The sequence below is a fragment of the Gadus chalcogrammus genome, chromosome 1, assembly GCF_026213295.1.
Source record: "Gadus chalcogrammus isolate NIFS_2021 chromosome 1, NIFS_Gcha_1.0, whole genome shotgun sequence".
In the NCBI taxonomy this organism is placed as follows: domain Eukaryota; kingdom Metazoa; phylum Chordata; class Actinopteri; order Gadiformes; family Gadidae; genus Gadus; species Gadus chalcogrammus.
Genome location: NC_079412.1, coordinates 16473760 through 16492530, shown reverse-complemented (window position 1 = coordinate 16492530; position 18771 = coordinate 16473760). Strand labels below are relative to the sequence as shown.

Here is an 18771-nt window from a genome sequence, read left to right as displayed (position 1 = left end):
CCTCACATGCTGCCATACGGAGGGGTGTCACATGACTAGGTTGGGCAGCTGTGGTGCAGCCATAGGTTGCAGCTGGGAGCTGCGAGCTGTCAATATCCACATTTTCAAACAATAACTTTTGTAAACGTGTGAGTACAAATGTTTTACTGAAGATTATATTCAGGTGTACCATTGAGCAACACAAGGGAGAGCGTTTCTTGTGATGTCAGGAGACAAAACGTGCCATTGTTTAGCCCCAAGCTAGTGTATGGTACCTAGCATGGCTAGTTGGCTGGTCGCTGCTCCTTAGATCACTGAACTCTACGCAACGAGACGAAAAAATGAGTTTAAATCATCAGAAAGCTACTGGGGAGGTTCATGTCTTTGTAAATTTCTCACTACGATAATAGTGATTTGATTCACCGACGTTCGAAATCCATTTTTGTTTTTCGAAAGTTTAAAACGTCGTTAGCATTGCACCGATTTGACATACTGCATGATGTGTGCTCTTGAAATGTAAGTTTCTGTCAATTGCAGCGTCATATAAGGCAATGCGTTGGCAGAAAACATGTTAATGACTCACTAGTGTTGAGTCAGAGGGCGGACCCTACCATAGGACGATGTGCAATAGCAATTCATAGCAATTTCGTGTACACGTTAAGCATATTAGGTACAACAACAATAAAGTATTCATAATACATTCAGCCAAAGCCTTATGCACCTGCTAATAACATTGCGTAACGTTACATTGTGTAAATGTAAAACAACGTATTCGGCAGATCTATATTCGGCAATTTAGGGTGCAATTACAAGAGACCACCATCTACCGCTGACAACGGTAATGAGGTTCCACTCATCTGATAGTTAATGAGAGATTAAATAAAACAAATATGAGATTCAATAACGCAAACGATTTCAGACATCAGTTACGGGTGAAAATCATAGCAATGTGTATTCTGTGTGTTATAAGAACATTTATTGGGGGTGCAATCTTTTTTGATAATTTGGGTTTGGACTTTTCTTTCACTCACATCCTGAAAACCAAGGCTTTCCCTGGCTGGGATGGAACTGTCCTGTGTTGGCGTGAACACCCGGTGGCGGGTGGAATGAATGGAAACGCCTTTCCCACCGTGCATCGCGTCCATCAGGGCTTCATCCACAGCCGATTCCTCCCATGGCATCTAGTTATCCACCCCCCTTTGAAGGCACAGGGGAAGTGAAGGAGGGATTCATTTGCCCACTGTGCCATAAGGATCTGCAGTCCTTTTACCAACTCCAGGACCACTATGAGGAGGAGCACTCTGGAGACGACCGTCATGTTAGGGGGCAACTCAAGAGTAAGTGCCTGTAATATCTGTGATAATCGTATCTAGGTTAGAGTGAATTTATCCTGAATTTAGTAAGATGGTCAACTCACCTCAGAATACTTCTGTAGAACGTAGCCTAGATTCGAAACGGAGGGATGCGGAAAGTATTTTAAGGCTTATCAGATAAGTGAAAAGCAGATAATTCCAGCACTGGCTGCATGTGTGGGTAACAGCATAATTATTGAATAGTTGTGCATTGAGTGATATTGGATGCATTAGGGTTGGAGTAGGATTGAAGCAGCATCATCACCATCTGTGCGTGTGCAGGTTTGGTTCAAAAGGCTAAGAAAGCCAAAGATAAACTGCTGAAGAGGGATGGAGACGACCGAGCTGACACTGGAAGCTATGAGTCATTCTACTACGGCGGAGTGGATCCATACATGTGGGAGCCCCAGGAGCTGGGTAAGGCTGGAGAGATGCACTGGTTAAGAGAGAAGATTTAATGTTTTTTTTTTCTAGCCTAAGGCTTGAATCTCTGATCCATTTTGAAATATTAATGTACCAATTATCCATTTTTTACATAACTAATAATGACTCAGTCAGAACTACATAATAGATGTGTTGCAAACTAAACATGCATTTTATAAAGTGGAAACAAAGGATTCAAATATATCAGATTTACATAGGCATTGATTGACATCAGACTGCTGGTCTTGCTGGATAATTAATTAAACTTCTTCTTGCAGGTGCAACCAGAAATCATCAGGACTATTTCAAAAAACACAGAGCAGCCAGGATAGACCACTATGTGATCGAAGTCAACAAGCTCCTCATCAGACTAGAAAAGGTGTGGTTGTGAAATCGCTAACCACTATTCATTTGAATTATAATTTCCATTCTATCCATGCAATAATGTCATCTTACTTGTGGCCCAATTGTTTCAGCTCACATCTTTCGATAGGACCAACTCGGATGTAGCTAAAATCAGAGGTTTGTTCACTTCCATCATATTTAAATATATGAGATCCATCTCATCTTCCATTTCTAAAGCTATCTCCCCTCCACAGCCATAGAGAAGTCGGTGGTGCCATGGGTGAGCGACTCGGACGTGCCCTTCTGTCCCGACTGTGGGAACAAGTTCAACATCAGGAACCGGCGGCACCACTGCCGTCTGTGTGGCTCCATCATGTGTAGGAAATGCATGGACTTTGTTCCTCTGCCCCTGGCCTGTGAGTATAACTATGAAGGTCACGATCATGTCTGTCTGGTATGGCACCCCTCACTCTGTGTTTCTTCCTTGGATGGTTTACTCCTTGATAATAGAGTTTTAGCTTGCTCCTGGGTGTGCTAGGGTAGGAGAGTATCCCTGAAATGTGGTCCGTGAAGCCCTTTGAGACTGCAGATGTGATTAAGGGGCAATAAAAAATACAATTTGCTTGACATAATTATGGACGACACTTTGGTGCATTACAAACAGAGCTTTTTTTTTTTACCTCTTATGTAAGGGCTTCTCTCTCTTTCTCTCTCTCTCTCTTTTTCTCTCGCCCTCCCTCCCACTCACCAGATAAGTTGACCAGTGGCACACGGGAGTCCCTTTGCATCCCTGGCAGCCCGGGTCAGTCCCAGGCCCCACCCTCAGGGGCCGGGGCCAGTGGGATGGGCTCCAGAAGGGGCAGCCTGAGCAGCCTGAGCAGCGTCACCTCCATGCTGGAGGAGAAGGACGACGAGAAGATCCGCTGCTGCCACCACTGCATGGACACGCTGCTGAAGAGACAGCAGAAGCTGGAGGAGAGGGACCACATGCCTGACATAGTCAAACTATATGAGGTACGACGCTCAAAGGTCCAAGCTGTAAGAGCCAAAGCCTTTTTAATATAGATATATATAATATATATAACATAAACAAATACAGCCACAGCACTGATTTATATCTGGCTTCATTAGACGATTGCTGTCTTGTACACTTAAGTACCTACGTTACACTAGCTTCAGCGAGGCAATTTAGTAATTATTTCCTGATCAGCATTTTTATATCTCCTGGTTTGTTGATATTCTTTATCGTCAAGTACTGTAAGTCTTAAAGGCTGGCTATGGTTCACTGCCCACCCCCATGGCTTGGTCCACCCACTTGGTGCCAAAAGATGACAGCATTTGTGCACAAGGGGGTGTCAGATGCGTGCTCTGCATCACTTCATGTGCGCCCTTAAAGAATGATTTATCTCACAGGCCATATTGTTGCTCTCGCTAGCAGAGACATTATTATGTTGAGTTTTATTGCACTGTGGGCAGTAGAACTGCCCATTTTTGCGTTTTTAAGCCAACATATTCATGCCCTTCATTGTGTATTTATTCTGGTATTCAATGTCTTGCATCTTGTGTTGATTCTTTCAGAGGCTAAGAATGTGTATGGACAAGGTTGATGAAAAGGCACCAGAGTACATCAAAGTGGCCGAATCTCTTAAGTAAGTCCAATTGCACTGTAAATAACCTAGAGGGAAATCATTGGTTTGGATTCAAAGCAAAAAATGACTCTATTTTGACTCTATTCATTCATAGTGCCGGGGAAACCACATACAACCTGGACTCTGCTGGTGGGCTTAGACTGGAAGTACAGAAGTACTACGAGTTAATCGATGCATTGAGGTCAGTGCATTGCAAGTTTTTTTTATAATTGAAGATTAAACTAGTCTAGTCAAATCTAATGTAATATGTATGAAGGGGTAAACTGGATTTCTCGCTCGCTCTCCTCTCATCAGTAAGAGGATTTTAACCCTGGGAATGAAAGATGATCCAGCCCCCACGCCAAAGTCCCTCCATCTGCAGAAAATGATCCGTTACACCGCAACGCTCTTCGTCCAGGTAAGAACACCTAAAAGAGGAGATATATGGTTCAGGGGCGAATTCAATACTTCAATTCAAAACACATTTTTATGTTTACCCTTCTGGCCATTGTGTTTCCACTAGGAGAAGCTGTTGGGTCTGATGTCTCTTCCAACCAAAGACAAGTATGAGGCACTGAAGGAGAAGAGGAAGCAGGAACAAGAGAAGAAACTCCAGCAGGAGAGATTGGTGAGGAGGTGCTCCTTTTATTCCTCCTCAAACAGTTTCCAGCTCATGTTTATATCTCACGGTCTCTTCCACCCACCAGGCTGCTCAGGAGTCCATGAGGAAGAGGCAGGAGTCTGAGAAGAACCGTTCCGTCGCCACCACCAATGGAGAAGTCCCCCCGGCTCCCAAACCTCCTCGCATGACCAAGGCAGGAGGTTGGCTGCCCTCGGCCGATTCCAAGAAAACCCACAGTGAGCTCAAGGACCCCCTGCTGCAGCAGATAGACAACATCCAGTCGTTCCTGCGGCAAGCGAGGGAGGCCCAGCGGACGGACGAGGTGGCCATGCTGGAAGAGAACCTGCGGCAGCTGCAGGACGAATACGACCAGCAGCAGACCAGCTTGGCCATCGCTCTCTCCCAGAAGCTGGCCCAGGAGGAGAACCTGCAACAGGGGGAGATTCAAAGGCTTGAGGCCCGGGAAAGGAGCGAGTGGGAGCAAAGAGCTCCGGCGGCGGACTCCCGGCAGCCCTCTTCCATCTGGGAATGCTCTTTGGACCTCGGCGAGCCGGTGGCTGGGTATGTGGAGGAGGACAAGATTGGAGATGTAACCCCTAAATTTGAAAGGAGCCCTCTGTCATTAAGAGCGTTCCCTGCTCTCGCGGGCCAAGAAGAGTCCCCTCCTAGGTTGAGGAGCTTAGGAGGACATGTCACTCCTCCCAGCAGCGAAGGGCCAAACAGCTCCTCTCTAAACCCCTTCGAAGAGGACTCCACGCCTACTGAAGAGGACCCGTCCAACCCCTTCTTCGAGGACATACAGGAGGAACACAAAGAGGTGAGCAACGGGAAGAAGGAATACAACCCCTTTGATGACGAAGAAGACAACGGTGGACAGGAAGAACCCGCTGCAACATCTCTTGGAAACCCTTTCGAGGAGGAGAGTAGTGAGACGAGCAACCCTTTCACGGAGGCCTCTGGGGACTCCCCAGGGGTTTCGACCAACCCCTTCGAGGGGGACGAAGACGCAGGAGCTCTGGCGGACATTGACATGATAGAGGAGGAACTGCTTCTGCAGCAGATTGACAACATTAGGGCCTACATCTTTGACGCTAAGATAAACGGCCGTCTGGACGAGGTGGAGCTGCTCTCAGCCAACCTGAGAGAACTACAGCACACCCTGCAGGAGCAGAAGAAAACCCACTGACCCTGTTCCATCAGATCCTGTGATCAGCCTCAGATAAGGGTGCCCATTGCCCATCAACGTAATAAACATCTTATAACCCCGGTGAGAGCTGCTTCCGTCGGCTGAACTCTAAAACTAAGCACTATGTCTCTGTTGTACCAAGTGAATCCTTTTGCAAGCACTAAAAGACTGAGTAGATGTTTTGTTGACTGTTAACCATTGCCTCAACTAAAGCCGTTTGTTCTATCCACTAATAAGAATCAAGAAAAGGGATGCAGTTGACTGAGCTCATATGAGGCCATGAGCCTAGTGAAGTTCCCAATTGTATGTTATTGCCAACTAAAACAAACAAGTGCATTAAAATATGTTATTAAATACCGGATTAAAAAAAGACATAGAAATGTATTGCTAATTTCTGTAAAAAAAACGTAACATCCATTGTTTAAGTAATTTATGAAACTGAATCTGAATTATAGTGAATAAATCATTCATTTAGGTATTTAGTTAATGAGAATCAGAAGGTTTCTCTTCAAATTGATAACCTAGGGCTAGCATGTAGTGCCGGACTTGATGACTATTCTACACAACATTTTTCATGCAAAATATTTTTAAGCACACACTAACTACTTAATGATCTATTTACGTTATTTCATTTTGCGTAATTAAAGCACAAGGCATAATGCACAGAATCAATGTGCTTTTCTGCAAGAAACGCCATCAATATCATTTCTGTATATTAACTTGTTATAGTAAACATTGTTAATGTAACACGCATTCTTTCAAAGATCTGATGCATGTTTTGTTGATTGTTGGATGTATATGCATCTCTGCAAGGCCTCAGATATTTGTTTGTTTGGTTGTAGATATTGATCACAAAATTGTGCAGCATCATTGCTGCAAAGGTATACTGAGGTGTGTTTCATGATGTACACCTTCTGTGGTACTTTAACAATGTATAGAATAACTTCAAAGGTCCAAAGTGATGCAGTTTTCGAATTGTATGCAGAAACTTAAAGCATGGCACCTATCTCAATTTCCAATAATTACATTTTCCTTTTGTAGTTACATAGAGGATTGGCTTATCAGCGGGAACATGAAAACAAATTGTTTTGAATCCAACTTTATTCAGCGAATTCATTATTTACCTTATGGTAACCCCAACTCGACGAAGCCAGTAAGTATTATCCTAATGCTGCTTATTCTACTACATAAAATTGACCACTGTCCAAAGGTTTGACTACAGACTGAGTTTGCCGTTATGCTCAATCCAATGTGTTGTGAATAATCCCAGTAAAACATTCAAATCAAAATATTGACAATAAATGTGTTATTAACGTTTCCAAGGTTACACATTGATTGTGTCCGTTGCTAACATTGTTGTATTTGATTAGTGCCTGTGTATGTTATCTTGCCATTCAAGACATTTATTTTCTAAGAACCTAACCTTCAGCCATCATTTGACGGCTCCATCTCAGCACAAATAAAATTTGATATTGAGAAATAAAATGGCCTGTGGACCTCAGCTTGATTGTGTAACATATGTACCTACCGCAAATAGTTTGAAACTGGCCTCTAGAATTTTTTTAATTAGGAAGTATTTATTACAATTTGTAGACTTGTTTAAATAGATACATTAAGCAACCAACGCTATACATATAGCTTCACTATTTACAAAAGGAAAAGTATTTTAACATAAGAAACAAACACAAAATAACGGTAGAAAATCAATATGTCAAAATGTTTCAATGTCTGATCTTCGGGACAGTTACTCCTGGGCCGCTGCCATCTGCGTGCGGTATTTTCCAGTAAACTCTTTGGGCAGTGGTGTGGTGCCAGGACAAGGTACTTGACCCTCAACCTCACAGATGCACTCCTTCAGACAATACTTCTTTGGACCAAAATTGGCAGGGTTGGACTCTTGCATTTTTGCAAGGGCTTCAACGTGCAAGACCTCTCTATATACAGAAAAAAGATGAATACATATTAAAACATGCATATAACAATACTATCTGACGCTGTGACAGTCACCATCTTGTGTCTTCATTAGAAAGACAACCTGTATTAACGTGTGAACTAATGAAATATGAATAACTTTAACACCAATAATTAGTTCTTCAGTTAGTTTATTTTACCTTTATTTCACGACCATGTTGAAGGCATAATGCATTGTTTCAACTCAATAAATTGCATAATATACTGATTAGTTAATATTCCTTACTCTGATTTGCAGAGAATTTTCTTCACGTGTTGCGTTATAAGTTGGTGGTCCTTTCCTTCCACATCAACAAGAACCTGCTCTCCACCATCTGCATGAATTAATGGCGAGAATTAGCCTGGCCTAAACTGCTCTATTGTATAATTACGATAAATCATAAAAGCAAACTCACCCAAGTAGAATTTCAGGAAAGACGAGGGCGTCATGTTCTTAAACATCACAACTTGGACCCATGGATTTTTATACTGGATTTGAGGAATATTGAAGAACACAAACTTTCTAGAAACCACAAGAGGTTTAGACAGGTTAGGCAACATAACCAAACCAATGAAACAACAGGAGAAAACAGAAGCTCACCAATGAGAATTTTGTTTTTGAACATACATATGTAATGACCTAATGACTTATGTCATTATAGATTATAATATAAATGTGATGTTCTGATTGCACATTCACTTGAGGCTCTGCTGCTGTTAGCAAGCAAACACACATTTTATAGTCGCGACCGAAAGGGTACTGCAATTCTATTATTCTAATAAGCAGTGACAGACGTTAAAAAGCCATAACACATTCCCCAGCAGAGCTGCACATGAGCTAACATTAGCCTATGCTATAACTAACGTTACTGACCTTGCTCCCTCGCTGAGCTCTCCAGATGTATTATAATTAACGGTCATAATCTTTACTCGGTTCTTAAAAATCAAATCCCCTTTTTGGAGATACTCTAGCGTTCTTCTGATCGGAAACCTTCCTTTCATAGGCATCTTTAAGATTTAAGGAGTTGGGTCAATACACATTAGAAGCAGCACCACTGAGCAGCACACGAACTGTCCCGCTTTGATGACGTTGTTCAACGGATGACGTCGGCTAGTTGTAGTTTGAGTTCTTGTGTAGTTCTTTTATGAGACAGTCAAGAACCTGTATACTTAATTGTGAGAACAATATTGGTTAGCCCTTAAAAGAAATATGAAATATTCCGAGCACTTATATAAATGTTTAAAAATAAATAAAGGACGTGACAGTAGGGCTCTTACATGCCTCTACAGTTTCCAAAATATTATCACACTTTCAGTAAAAACGAGAGGGATACTGTTTTGAACAAATACCCTTATTGGTTGAAACATACAGAGAATAATGAATGAGTGAAAAAACCTATCCCAACTGTAGTCAATGTCACATAGCCTAGTGCCATCTCTGTGCCAAAAGTCAATGTCATACTTGAAACAATGGTTTGTTTCTGTCAGAACTACAATAACCATCACACCAGACTCGGATTGCCAACTTGTATCACTGTATTACTTTTTTTTTTGCAGTTTTATTTCTGACGAGGTAGAAAAAGGGCAAATGGCAAAGAAGTAGATATGATTGTTTGAATGATTGGTTAGTCACAAGTTTGAGGAAATGCATTTACAGAAACAAACATAAGACACTATTCACATTAATTATTTCTGTTTTAGAATCTTGAATTATGATAATGCAACAACATTTAAATCTACATTTTTATACATAACTTTAAAAAAAGCTTAAGCACCTTCATGCACTGCAATATCGGAAAACTTCTTTGCTTTTAGCCCATACAGTGACAAGATATATAAAACTTCACTTAAAAAAACATGCACTCATTTTAATGAAACTACATGTACAAATATTAGTTTACATAAGTGCAGTAACAAACCATTGTTTTTAGTTGCTGTAGTACGTACAGTATAATTCAACATATGCTTAACACACCGATAGATTTGGGGCTCTGCCCCAGAAAATACTTTTTCTAATCTGAGACATTCCAATAAAGTACTTTAAGTACACTTAGTATGAGCACTTAGTAACAATTTGAATAAAAAGTCAAAACAAATTTGATTTGAAAAAAAATGTGCAACACAATTCATTAAAAAACTAAAGACGGCTAAAAAAAAGGCGACGAATAAAAGAAAATTGGGTCCAACCCTTAAAGGATTAATACATTGGTGATTGCAAAAGAGCTGAGCGGCTGACACAACCACCACTCCACCAGGTGAATACACGTCTACAGCTCCAATCAAGGCACATCTTGATTGCACCCGAAACCATATATACCAAACGTAGCCAGGACAACAGCAGCTGAGAAGGAGTCTTGAATTGTCTTTTCCACTCGAGAAGCAGCAATAGCCGCAGAATGCTAAAACACATTTGGCCCTTAATTAATTACATTTTTTTCTCTGACTTCAAACTATAAAAATTGTATGGAATTATCACTTGGACCATCTTCATCTTTGCTATTTCTACAGGTTAATTAAGTAAGGTTGATTATTACATTATTTAATTTGATAGTGGCTGCTCAAAGAAAACATTCAAATAGGTTTGTTTTTTAACCTGATTTAGAAGTGGTCTTTGCAAACAATATTCCAGTGTGAATGAGTAAGCAACTTAAATTGAATGTTACAATATTACTGTTGTCCAAATTTAAATGTCTAACATTTTTGAACAAACAAGTAAACTAACAAGGTACACTGTTGTATGACATTTAAAATACCACGCCATGATCGGTGCAATGTGTGTGTAGGATGATGTGGCATCTAGTAGTGAGTTGGCATATTGCTGAATTACAGCCCCCTCCCCCCGCCTTTCAACCATATAATCAAAGCCACTCTGACCTGGACAGCATCCAGAAGCCAAGGGTCAAGTGATGAGGTTAGTATTTAGTCTGTACAACTATAGGTCTTATCTTACAAGTAAGACAGGGATTCCTATTTGTTATTGAAACAGTGTCCTCTGTAGTGCTGTTTGTTCTGGGCTAATGTAAAATCATGTCGGTGCAACAAGCCGGTCACCGTGGATTATGGGATTATACACTAATTATAAACTACTTATGAAAATTATATTCCACTTCTGCCAATTCCATTCTGCTAGATGCCACTGGATTCTACACACTGCACCTAATAGATAGATTGCATTGTCATGTGATGAATTATAATCACAATTATAATTTACATAAATCCCCTTCACCTAGGCTGCTGATACATTCTCACACCCGATCAATTCTTGGATGCTATAATCTCTAGAAGTCTGTGGTTGGGACTTTAGATTTTCCCCATGGCTAAACTTGTTTTCTATGCGACATGAGCTTAAACTCAGCTTGAAAGTTTTTTTTTTTATAGTCTTTTACCATTATGACTTTCTTATGCCATTCATTTGACTCCATGATTAACGATTGCACATTTTAGAGATTAGATTCAGAAGCTACCCTAAAAACCATAATCATGTCCAGCATTAGAGAAGAATATGGCTTGAATAAGAGTAAAACAACCTGTAAAGGCTTATGCCAAAAGTTAAAGTCAATCAGGAATTGGTTTGAAGTACAGAAAAGACTTCAGTCTCTTCCATCAAGTCTGGAGTTTCACTGAACTCTGAAACATCCCAGACCCCTACCAGTGGTCCCGCTGGCTTACGCTGTGGTACCAGGGCTTTGAGCGCAGAGGAACTGCAACAGGATAGCACACTGAGGGCGACAGTCGACCAGAAACCTTAGGAGTAGTACATAAGTTCAGTTTACCCATCTCTGAAAAGACGTTTCAGCTGGGTGGAGGAATACTTATCATTCCAAAGAGCCAGAGTCCTGACTGTTGTACTCTGTGGTCTCCATCTTCAGGATGTATGGAATGATGCTGTCTATGGAGACATTCCCTATGAGTCCGGTAAAGAAGAGCTCCTCTGTGATGTTGGAGTTCATCAGGCGTAGGGCTGGAAGTCTCATCAGGATACGGGTCAACCTTAGAAGCCCAACCCCCACCAATAGTTAGGTTGGCCGCATATTCATCGCAAAAGTATTATTTAATGTACACAAAAATACACAATTCCTAAATTGTCTTGATGGGTTTGGATGTTTATTGTTGTTACACCCCAAAACCTAATACATCTTTGCTTGAACATTCAGTAGAAAGGCTTTTACATGATACAAATGTATCCATTGCAGGTATATACTAGGGCTGTCACCATTATTCTAAAATATGAATTTGAAATGTGAAATGAAAATGACATTCAAATGAGAAAATGTATACTTCAATGTGAAATAAAAGCCCCCCCGCGGTAAAGCAAACTACCGCGAGCAGCCTGGGCCGCTGCACTGCCTGTCGGATACGAGCAACAGAACTTAGTGGATGGCAAATTAATGTCTTTCCATCCCTGGATCCTCCTCAGGGAATATAGTACATGAACACAGATCGGCCCTGGGCATAACGCATAACAATAACAAGGCTTAGTTATTGTTCCACGTCGACACACTGAAGGGGGTTCACGGACCCATTACGTCCTTGCGGACCCTCCTTGCGTCCACAGCAAGGGCCTGCGAGCGCCTCCCAAAAAGTGTAACCTTGTATCGAGGCGACGCAGCAGCAAGGGCTGTGATAGGTCCACTAACGTGAACCCGACGCAGAAGCAAAACATGTTCACAACTGCATCGAAGCGACTGCTTGGTCATTGCGTTGCGTCAACGTGGAACCACAACGAATCCTTAAAGCCTGACAGTCACTGACAGCTTTAGGAGCTGCTTTAGGAGGAATATTCTAGTCATTGTGGGGAAATTTTATATACATCTAGTATATACATCTACCTGTACGTGTCCTCTGGATAGGTCTTCTGCACATAGTCCTGAAGCTCCATCAAGGCCTTCTCCTGGAACTTCTCGATCTGGATGCTGCACTCCAGGCCTGGGTGGTCTGGAACATCGAACACTTCAAGCAAACATCTCACCTGCCACTAACTACCTCCATAGAAACAAGATATGGGCCAAGATGCTGTTGTAGTCTATTACACTCACCTGGGCTGAATAACACTATGGCCTTCAGGTAGGCGTATTCAAAGTCGTCCGTCTCCACCTTTATCATGCTGTGACAGAACTCCTGCAACTTCCAGATGTGTTCCATCACCTCCTTCACTCTCTCCCCAGACACCTTGTCTGAGACGAACGCAAGGCCCAGTTTATTGTTTAACAACGCCCCGTTTGTTTAAAACAAGGTCCTTGGTATATGTTGCTTGGTGTGCTTAGAGGTACTAAAGTGATGTAATTGCCTTCTGCTTATGTGTGTTTGTCATGCTGCTCACTAGTGTGGTAGTCAGAGGGCCTTACCGTCCTGAATGCTTCCCTGAAGGTGGTTAATGATAGCAGCTAGGATGGTGGACAGGTTCATCACATTGGCACACTGAGCCATGCCCAGGGTGAACAGCTCATTCCAGCTGGCTCGCACCAAACTTGTGTTCATATCCTGGCTGAGAGGCACAGATAGAGAGGGAGAGAGAGAGTAGTGAGCATTGTGGGTGTGTGACTGAAGATAGATGAGAATAGACTGAAGTCCTGTAAAATGAACACAGAGGAGCTTGCGATACAACCAACCAGTCTCATTATATAATAAATAAAGTTGCCTTGCCTTACCAAATTGTCATAATGCCCAGATGAGTTCTTACCCCAGAGCTGAAAAAGCAGGGATGGAGCGCGCCCAATGCATGGACAGGAAGAGCAGGCGGGATGCTGACTCACAGATGTAGTGTACATTAAGATATTCCGGCATCGGGCACGGCATCGACAGCTTGATGAAAGTCAGCAGAGTCAGGAAGGGAAATTATGTCATCAGAGGAGAGCTAAGCTTGGAAAGCAGAAACTTGATATTGTCAAGTTATCTACCTTAAAGCCAACGTGGGTGCCTGTGAGCAGTGGCCCCTCCACCTCTATGAGCGGGGTCTCCTGGTCCCGACCGATGAGCTGGATGGTGGCTCCGGCAGCACACTGCACCTGACCTTCCTGGCTCTGGCCCTGCCCTGCATCTGGTGGGTTTAGGGCTTTGGCCAGGGTGTCAAAGGCACTGTACCCAATGAAACCAAACATACAGTGTTGATGATCATGTTGTTCCCTAACATGTGGATCAGGACCCCACCTGTGGTGGCCTTATACGCAGACGGGTTCATGGGAGATTGGTGTTTTGATTGAAGAATAATGTTACGGTTCCTCAGGTACTGACCGTGTTATCTCACTGGCGGAGTGCTCCTGCTGGAAGCCCTCTGAGGCATCATCGCCCCCGTTGAGGTTCTCATTCAGCGAGTCGCTCAGGTTGGCTAGCGAAGACACCACGTTGGCCAGCGTCCCCAAGTCCCCGTGACTAGACTCCAGCTTGGGATTGTAACAAGACGATGTCAGCAGGGATTTGAATGAATGCTTTGTTATACCTGGGGACCATACCTGGTCAATGGGTGTACCTCAGAGTCAGTGGACAGTAGCAATGTCCCATCTGTCTGGATGAAGGGCTGCTGGATGTTCACTAGCATTCCTTGCTCCAGAAGACTAGATCTACACGTCAATTAAAGAAAAAAGTAAAAAAACGTTGATCAGAACCGAGAGCTGACTACCAAAAATTAAATATAGTTCATATACAAAGTTCCTTTAGATGAGAACTCCCCTTACAGAGTACTACAAAGGTGAACTTCTACTTATATCCCCCATAATGCTCTGCTCTGAACCTCCACTGACCTGGAGCCTTCTGTCTCTGTGTCGGAAATGAAGGTTGGCGTGGCAATGATTGGACTGTTGAGGTTCTTGCGGACATAGATTTTTTGAGTGGAGGCCGCACAGTTGGAGTGCTTCTCTCTAGGGACCAGATCAATGGGTCTGCGTTCACTCTGCACAGCTGAGGGCACAGACATTTGAATTTAATAAACCTGTCTTGTGTACGATAACTTTATAAAGACTTGGTTAATGTTAACAACTCTGTAAGATGATTATAACTCCAAATCCGGCTTCCCCACTACTTTTCTGTATGGACTGCTGCCATAGCAACTAAAGAGTACGTGTTGGTTCTAGAAACATCCAGCTCACGAATGACAATAAGATGTTTGTTTGTAATGGTGCAACAGTGCCAACTCACACTCTGTCTTCATCCCCATCTCAAGGCACTTTCGAAGCCGACAAAACTGGCAGCGGTTGCGGTGGTGCTTATTGATGACGCAGTCCTGTTTGCTGCGGCAGCTGTAGGCCAGGCTCTTCCTCACGCTTCTCTTGAAGAATCCTTTACAGCCCTCACAACTGACGGCACCATAGTGACGCCCTGAGGAGGAATCAAATGGTAGATGAGCTGTGTCTTCGTGTGTGTGTGTGTGTGTGTGTGTGTGTGTGTGTGTGTGTGTGTGTGTGTGTGTGTGTGTGTGTGTGTGTGTGTGTGTGTGTGTGTGTGTGTGTGTGTGTGTGTGTGTGTGTGTGTCTCTCTCTCTCCAGGCTGTAGGTCAAGTACCTGAGGCCTTGTCTCCACAGACCACACAGTATTCCACTGGCTGAGGCCGACTGAGATCCCCTGCCTGCCCAAGCAACCGCTCCATGGACATGGCATCAGTAACAATCTGAAGAGCATCCATGTCCAGTTGACTAGGTTAGTGTTGTTCAAGTAGCTACTGGTCAAACAATTGAGCCATTTTGGAAAACAGTGAATTGATAATGGAATACGACCGCATTTGTGTTTGCATATTTTAAATATTTTGCTTTGACAAAATAATAAAATAAAAGTGTGTTGAAGATAAAATAATGTTAAAATGAAATGAATTCATAATATCACATTTAGAGTAGTCCAAGGACAACATAAGTATAGTCTACAAATGCACTTAAATGAATTAAACAATATGCACCTGTATCCTGCCAGGCATCAAGTTGTCTGCGGCAGTAAAGATGAGCTGCTTGTTGTGGTTGCTGTCTGGCGAGGCCAGGATGACCTTGCCTGCCCCAGAGCCATCGGCTGTGGTCAGAAAGAACTGTTGCTTGGGGCCGCTGGACGGGTTCATAGCTGTGAGTATCTGGCTCTTCTGACCAGCCTGCTGGTCCGTTACAATCTGACAGCAGAGGAAAATTGCATTCTTTCATTCATTAAATCAATTACCGTATCAGCAACACCAACACAACCTCTTTTAAATGATAGTTATCTTGAATATGCCACAATTAGCTTCCTGTGTATTTTGTACTGCGCCGAGTACCTCGGGGTAACCTGAAAGTGCTTTCGAGACGGACTCATCATTTAATCTAAAAGACGTTTGGAAACATTCTCCATATTTGTGTATCAAACATGTGCAAACAAAAACAATACATAAAACAATTCTTCTGTAATATTTTGGCTGTATTTACCAAAATAATAAGCATACACTTGCCTGTGCCCCTGGTTCAGTTGCTATTTTCTGATGAGGATGCAGCTTCATGGTGACGTAGGTAAAGGGCTCTGCTTGAAGAAATAGCAAACACACATCAGCTGCAGTTCACTTTTCAACTCTAAGGAGAAGTTATTAATTAAAATAAAAGTATAACTAAAAATAGTCAATATTCATCTAATCCAGGACTCCGTTATAGCATGTGATGATATCAATTCAAACTAGGACCCAATACATGATATGTGATCATATTAATTTAATCCAGAGGTCCATAGATGCTATGTGATTATATGTACTGTCACATGGGGGATTCTTCCTTGTGTCATCAACGTCCCATCTAACCACTCCTGTTGCTGGGATGGCAGGGGTAAAAGGGTTGAATTCATATGCACACACGTCTGGCTGATGCGAGTTTGTTTAACACGCCGACCGCCTCCACCACACGGGAATAGATAGAATATGTAGTCTGAAGTGAAGGATAAAAGGCTTTCATTCAGTGTCATGTGTAAATAAAATCCTCTGAACGCATTTCGCTCGTTCCTATAAGAATGAAACGGAATGATGGAAATAGGGAATGCAATGCTGGGATCTGCACGTGTATTGCTAAAAAAGTCCACCAGAGTGGGGCTAGCAAGGAGCACAGCTAGCTATATAGCTAGCTAGTCACCTAGCTATGTTATTTTATTGTCCAGTAACTCAAAGCTCAGGTCGAAGGCAATTTAAATAGGATAGGACAGCTTACCTGTGAGTCACTAGGCTCGCTGATGAGTAATTCTCCCATTTTTATTAAATGTTTGTTTTGGTTTTCTCCTGTTAAAGGTCATAGTTCGTGACCCCTTAGCGCTAGCACTTTACAGTGTTTTTTATTTTTTATTTCCCTTTATAGCTCGCGCCCTGCGTGCCTCTCAACCACCAGCGCGTGGCGCCAGCCAGACAGCACTGACGTAATGTGGTCTGCTCGTTACTTCCACTGTTGACATTCTTCTTCTCTGACAGTATTATATACTAGCGGCTAGCCTTTCTCAAAATGTTGTTGAAGATTTTGAAGTTTGGCCCTTTATTTGCGGCATTTTATTGGATATTTCCGGTCCACCTAAAAATTGAAATAAATAATAATAATCTGACTAGGAAGAGATTCACGCATATCTCACCAGGGTTTACATCGGGCATACCACTTTCAAAGTGGGCCGACGCCACCGCTATCTTATTAAAATGTTTACATTTGGTTGTCTGACGCATAGATATATAGAACACTAGATGTCTCGTCCGCGCTGCTGGCCAATGGAGTCGAACGTCCGCACTGGCGGCGATCTTGCCACAGTCAGCTGCGAGCTGCTCACCCATAACATTGGGTTGGTAGTGGTAACCCAAAACCTCAGAGATGTAGTTATGACACTGCATACTTATGAATAATTATGTTAGGTTCTAAAAAAATATAGAACAACAAGATTATAACCGCGTTTATAACGTTTGTAAGAAACCAAACTGTTTGTTATTCCGTCAAGATTTCAGTGAGATACGAGTATTAGCGTTTGTGCAGATCGCTGACCACAGATTCCACCAGAAAGCTTGCCTGTGGTAAGACGGCCGCCTACGTGATGACGTTCTAGATGCCGCCGTACATCTAGTATTCTATATCTATGGTCTGACCGGCCCGTTAACACTGGGCCGAAATGGCCGGTAGATAATCATGTTTTTTTTAGACATAAATTAAATAAAAAAGCCTCATTCCTGGTGCTCAATGCCATGGTGATCATTGATCCGGTCAGTGATCCCTCTAATGGCCAACATCTGTTTTATTTCTGCTACATTTTTATGACTGGGGTTGGGTGTTGGATTAGTGCTTATGAATAATTTATGAATATCTTGGCAACGTAGGCCTATGTAAATAGGTCGTTCGTGAGTTTGTTACTTATAGTACAGAAATTAATATATAGGCCTAAATGCCTTCCTTGTGACAAGCCCGAACTGCTCGAAAATAATGTGCCAAATGACTTCTCTCTTATCTCACTCGACGGTTTTCTGACAGCCCTGGATAAGACCACACTTGAGAGATGCGCAGATAGTTGACACGCCCTTCAGACCGATTCTGCCAAATTTGCAAAAAAAAACCTGACTGATACGTTTGCTGCAGTCTAGTCCAAATTTGATTTCACTGATTTGATTCGAAAACAAAATATAATTTTCAGATCAGCGCTATAGGAGTATAAACCTCAATTGCCACTAATATCAGAGTCAGACACTATGCAACTCTTATTTAATATTTGATATACTTTAACCCTGGCTCAGGGTTAAAGGCCCACCATGCAACTTCGGGCATTTTTCGCTGTTTTCTTGGTTTTGGCACGCACATTTCTCTACACAGCGCCCCCTACAGCTTCGTAGTTGATATTTTACAGCAAGCTAGAAACATACAGGGCCCTCAACAAAACGGTCGAGAAAATGTTTTTACAGGGCTCACAACAAAATGGTTGAGCAAACACATTTGTACAGAGACTATCAACATCAAGAATACCATGAAGACAAAGTTCACCCAAGGGTACTTTCAATTTCAATTATGATTATACAGAGCTGGAAGTTGTGTATTTTTGTGTATGCAGTTCCTGAGTAGAAATTTGTACTTTGGATTAAGGAGCGGCCTTTGCTATCTGTATTTATTACTTACGGCAACAACCCTTGGTCCATAAAGATAACTATTCTCCTTTGTCCTTTTCAGCCTGTTGCAAACTTACCATTTAGACTTGATAAGGGCTCTGTTTTAAAGCCCTATTTGTACCACCAAGAGTGATTGGTTAGCCATTACAAGCCGTTATGGCTTGTATTCACCCTTTCCCGGGCCTTATAGCGACAACCCAAGTGGGAGTGCTCACTTAGATATCTGGATGGATCAGTAT

At 42.4% G+C, this 18771-nt stretch overlaps 3 protein-coding genes across 5 annotated transcripts; 1 reads left to right on the top strand and 2 right to left on the bottom strand.

The window, feature by feature from the left end:
• Positions 1-18: 18 nt before the first annotated feature.
• Positions 19-7054, top strand: LOC130384514 (rabenosyn-5-like). The gene is made up of 12 exons (XM_056592741.1): positions 19-128; positions 1026-1316; positions 1614-1748; positions 2033-2133; positions 2231-2276; positions 2354-2515; positions 2851-3113; positions 3678-3748; positions 3843-3929; positions 4043-4145; positions 4251-4355; positions 4435-7054. The coding sequence occupies exons 2-12, from the start codon at positions 1154-1156 to the stop codon at positions 5533-5535; spliced, it is 2337 nt and encodes a 778-aa protein (XP_056448716.1). The 5' UTR covers positions 19-128; positions 1026-1153; the 3' UTR covers positions 5536-7054.
• Positions 5974-8602, bottom strand: LOC130384545 (28S ribosomal protein S25, mitochondrial-like). Its single transcript, XM_056592776.1, has 4 exons — positions 8360-8602; positions 7902-8008; positions 7733-7820; positions 5974-7469 (listed from the first exon to the last, which is right to left on the bottom strand). Exons 1-4 carry the CDS (start codon positions 8491-8493, stop codon positions 7280-7282), a joined length of 519 nt encoding a protein of 172 aa, XP_056448751.1. The 5' UTR covers positions 8494-8602; the 3' UTR covers positions 5974-7279.
• Positions 8603-9553: 951 nt separating this feature from the next.
• LOC130384523 (nuclear receptor subfamily 2 group C member 2-like) lies at positions 9554-17507 on the bottom strand. 3 transcript variants are annotated; one of them, XM_056592759.1, is made up of 14 exons: positions 16620-17501; positions 15858-15948; positions 15368-15568; positions 14980-15085; positions 14617-14796; positions 14223-14379; positions 13952-14042; positions 13717-13865; positions 13383-13560; positions 13166-13287; positions 12831-12970; positions 12522-12659; positions 12315-12420; positions 9554-11475 (listed from the first exon to the last, which is right to left on the bottom strand). In XM_056592759.1, exons 2-14 carry the CDS (start codon positions 15870-15872, stop codon positions 11301-11303), a joined length of 1758 nt encoding a protein of 585 aa, XP_056448734.1. In that variant the 5' UTR covers positions 15873-15948; positions 16620-17501; the 3' UTR covers positions 9554-11300. The 3 variants fall into 3 exon arrangements, with proteins under 3 accessions (XP_056448734.1, XP_056448726.1, XP_056448742.1); XM_056592751.1 differs by having other exon boundaries at positions 15881-15948; XM_056592767.1 differs by lacking the exon at positions 9554-11475 and having other exon boundaries at positions 12333-12420; positions 12522-12654; positions 15881-15948; positions 16620-17507.
• Positions 17508-18771: the final 1264 nt, after the last annotated feature.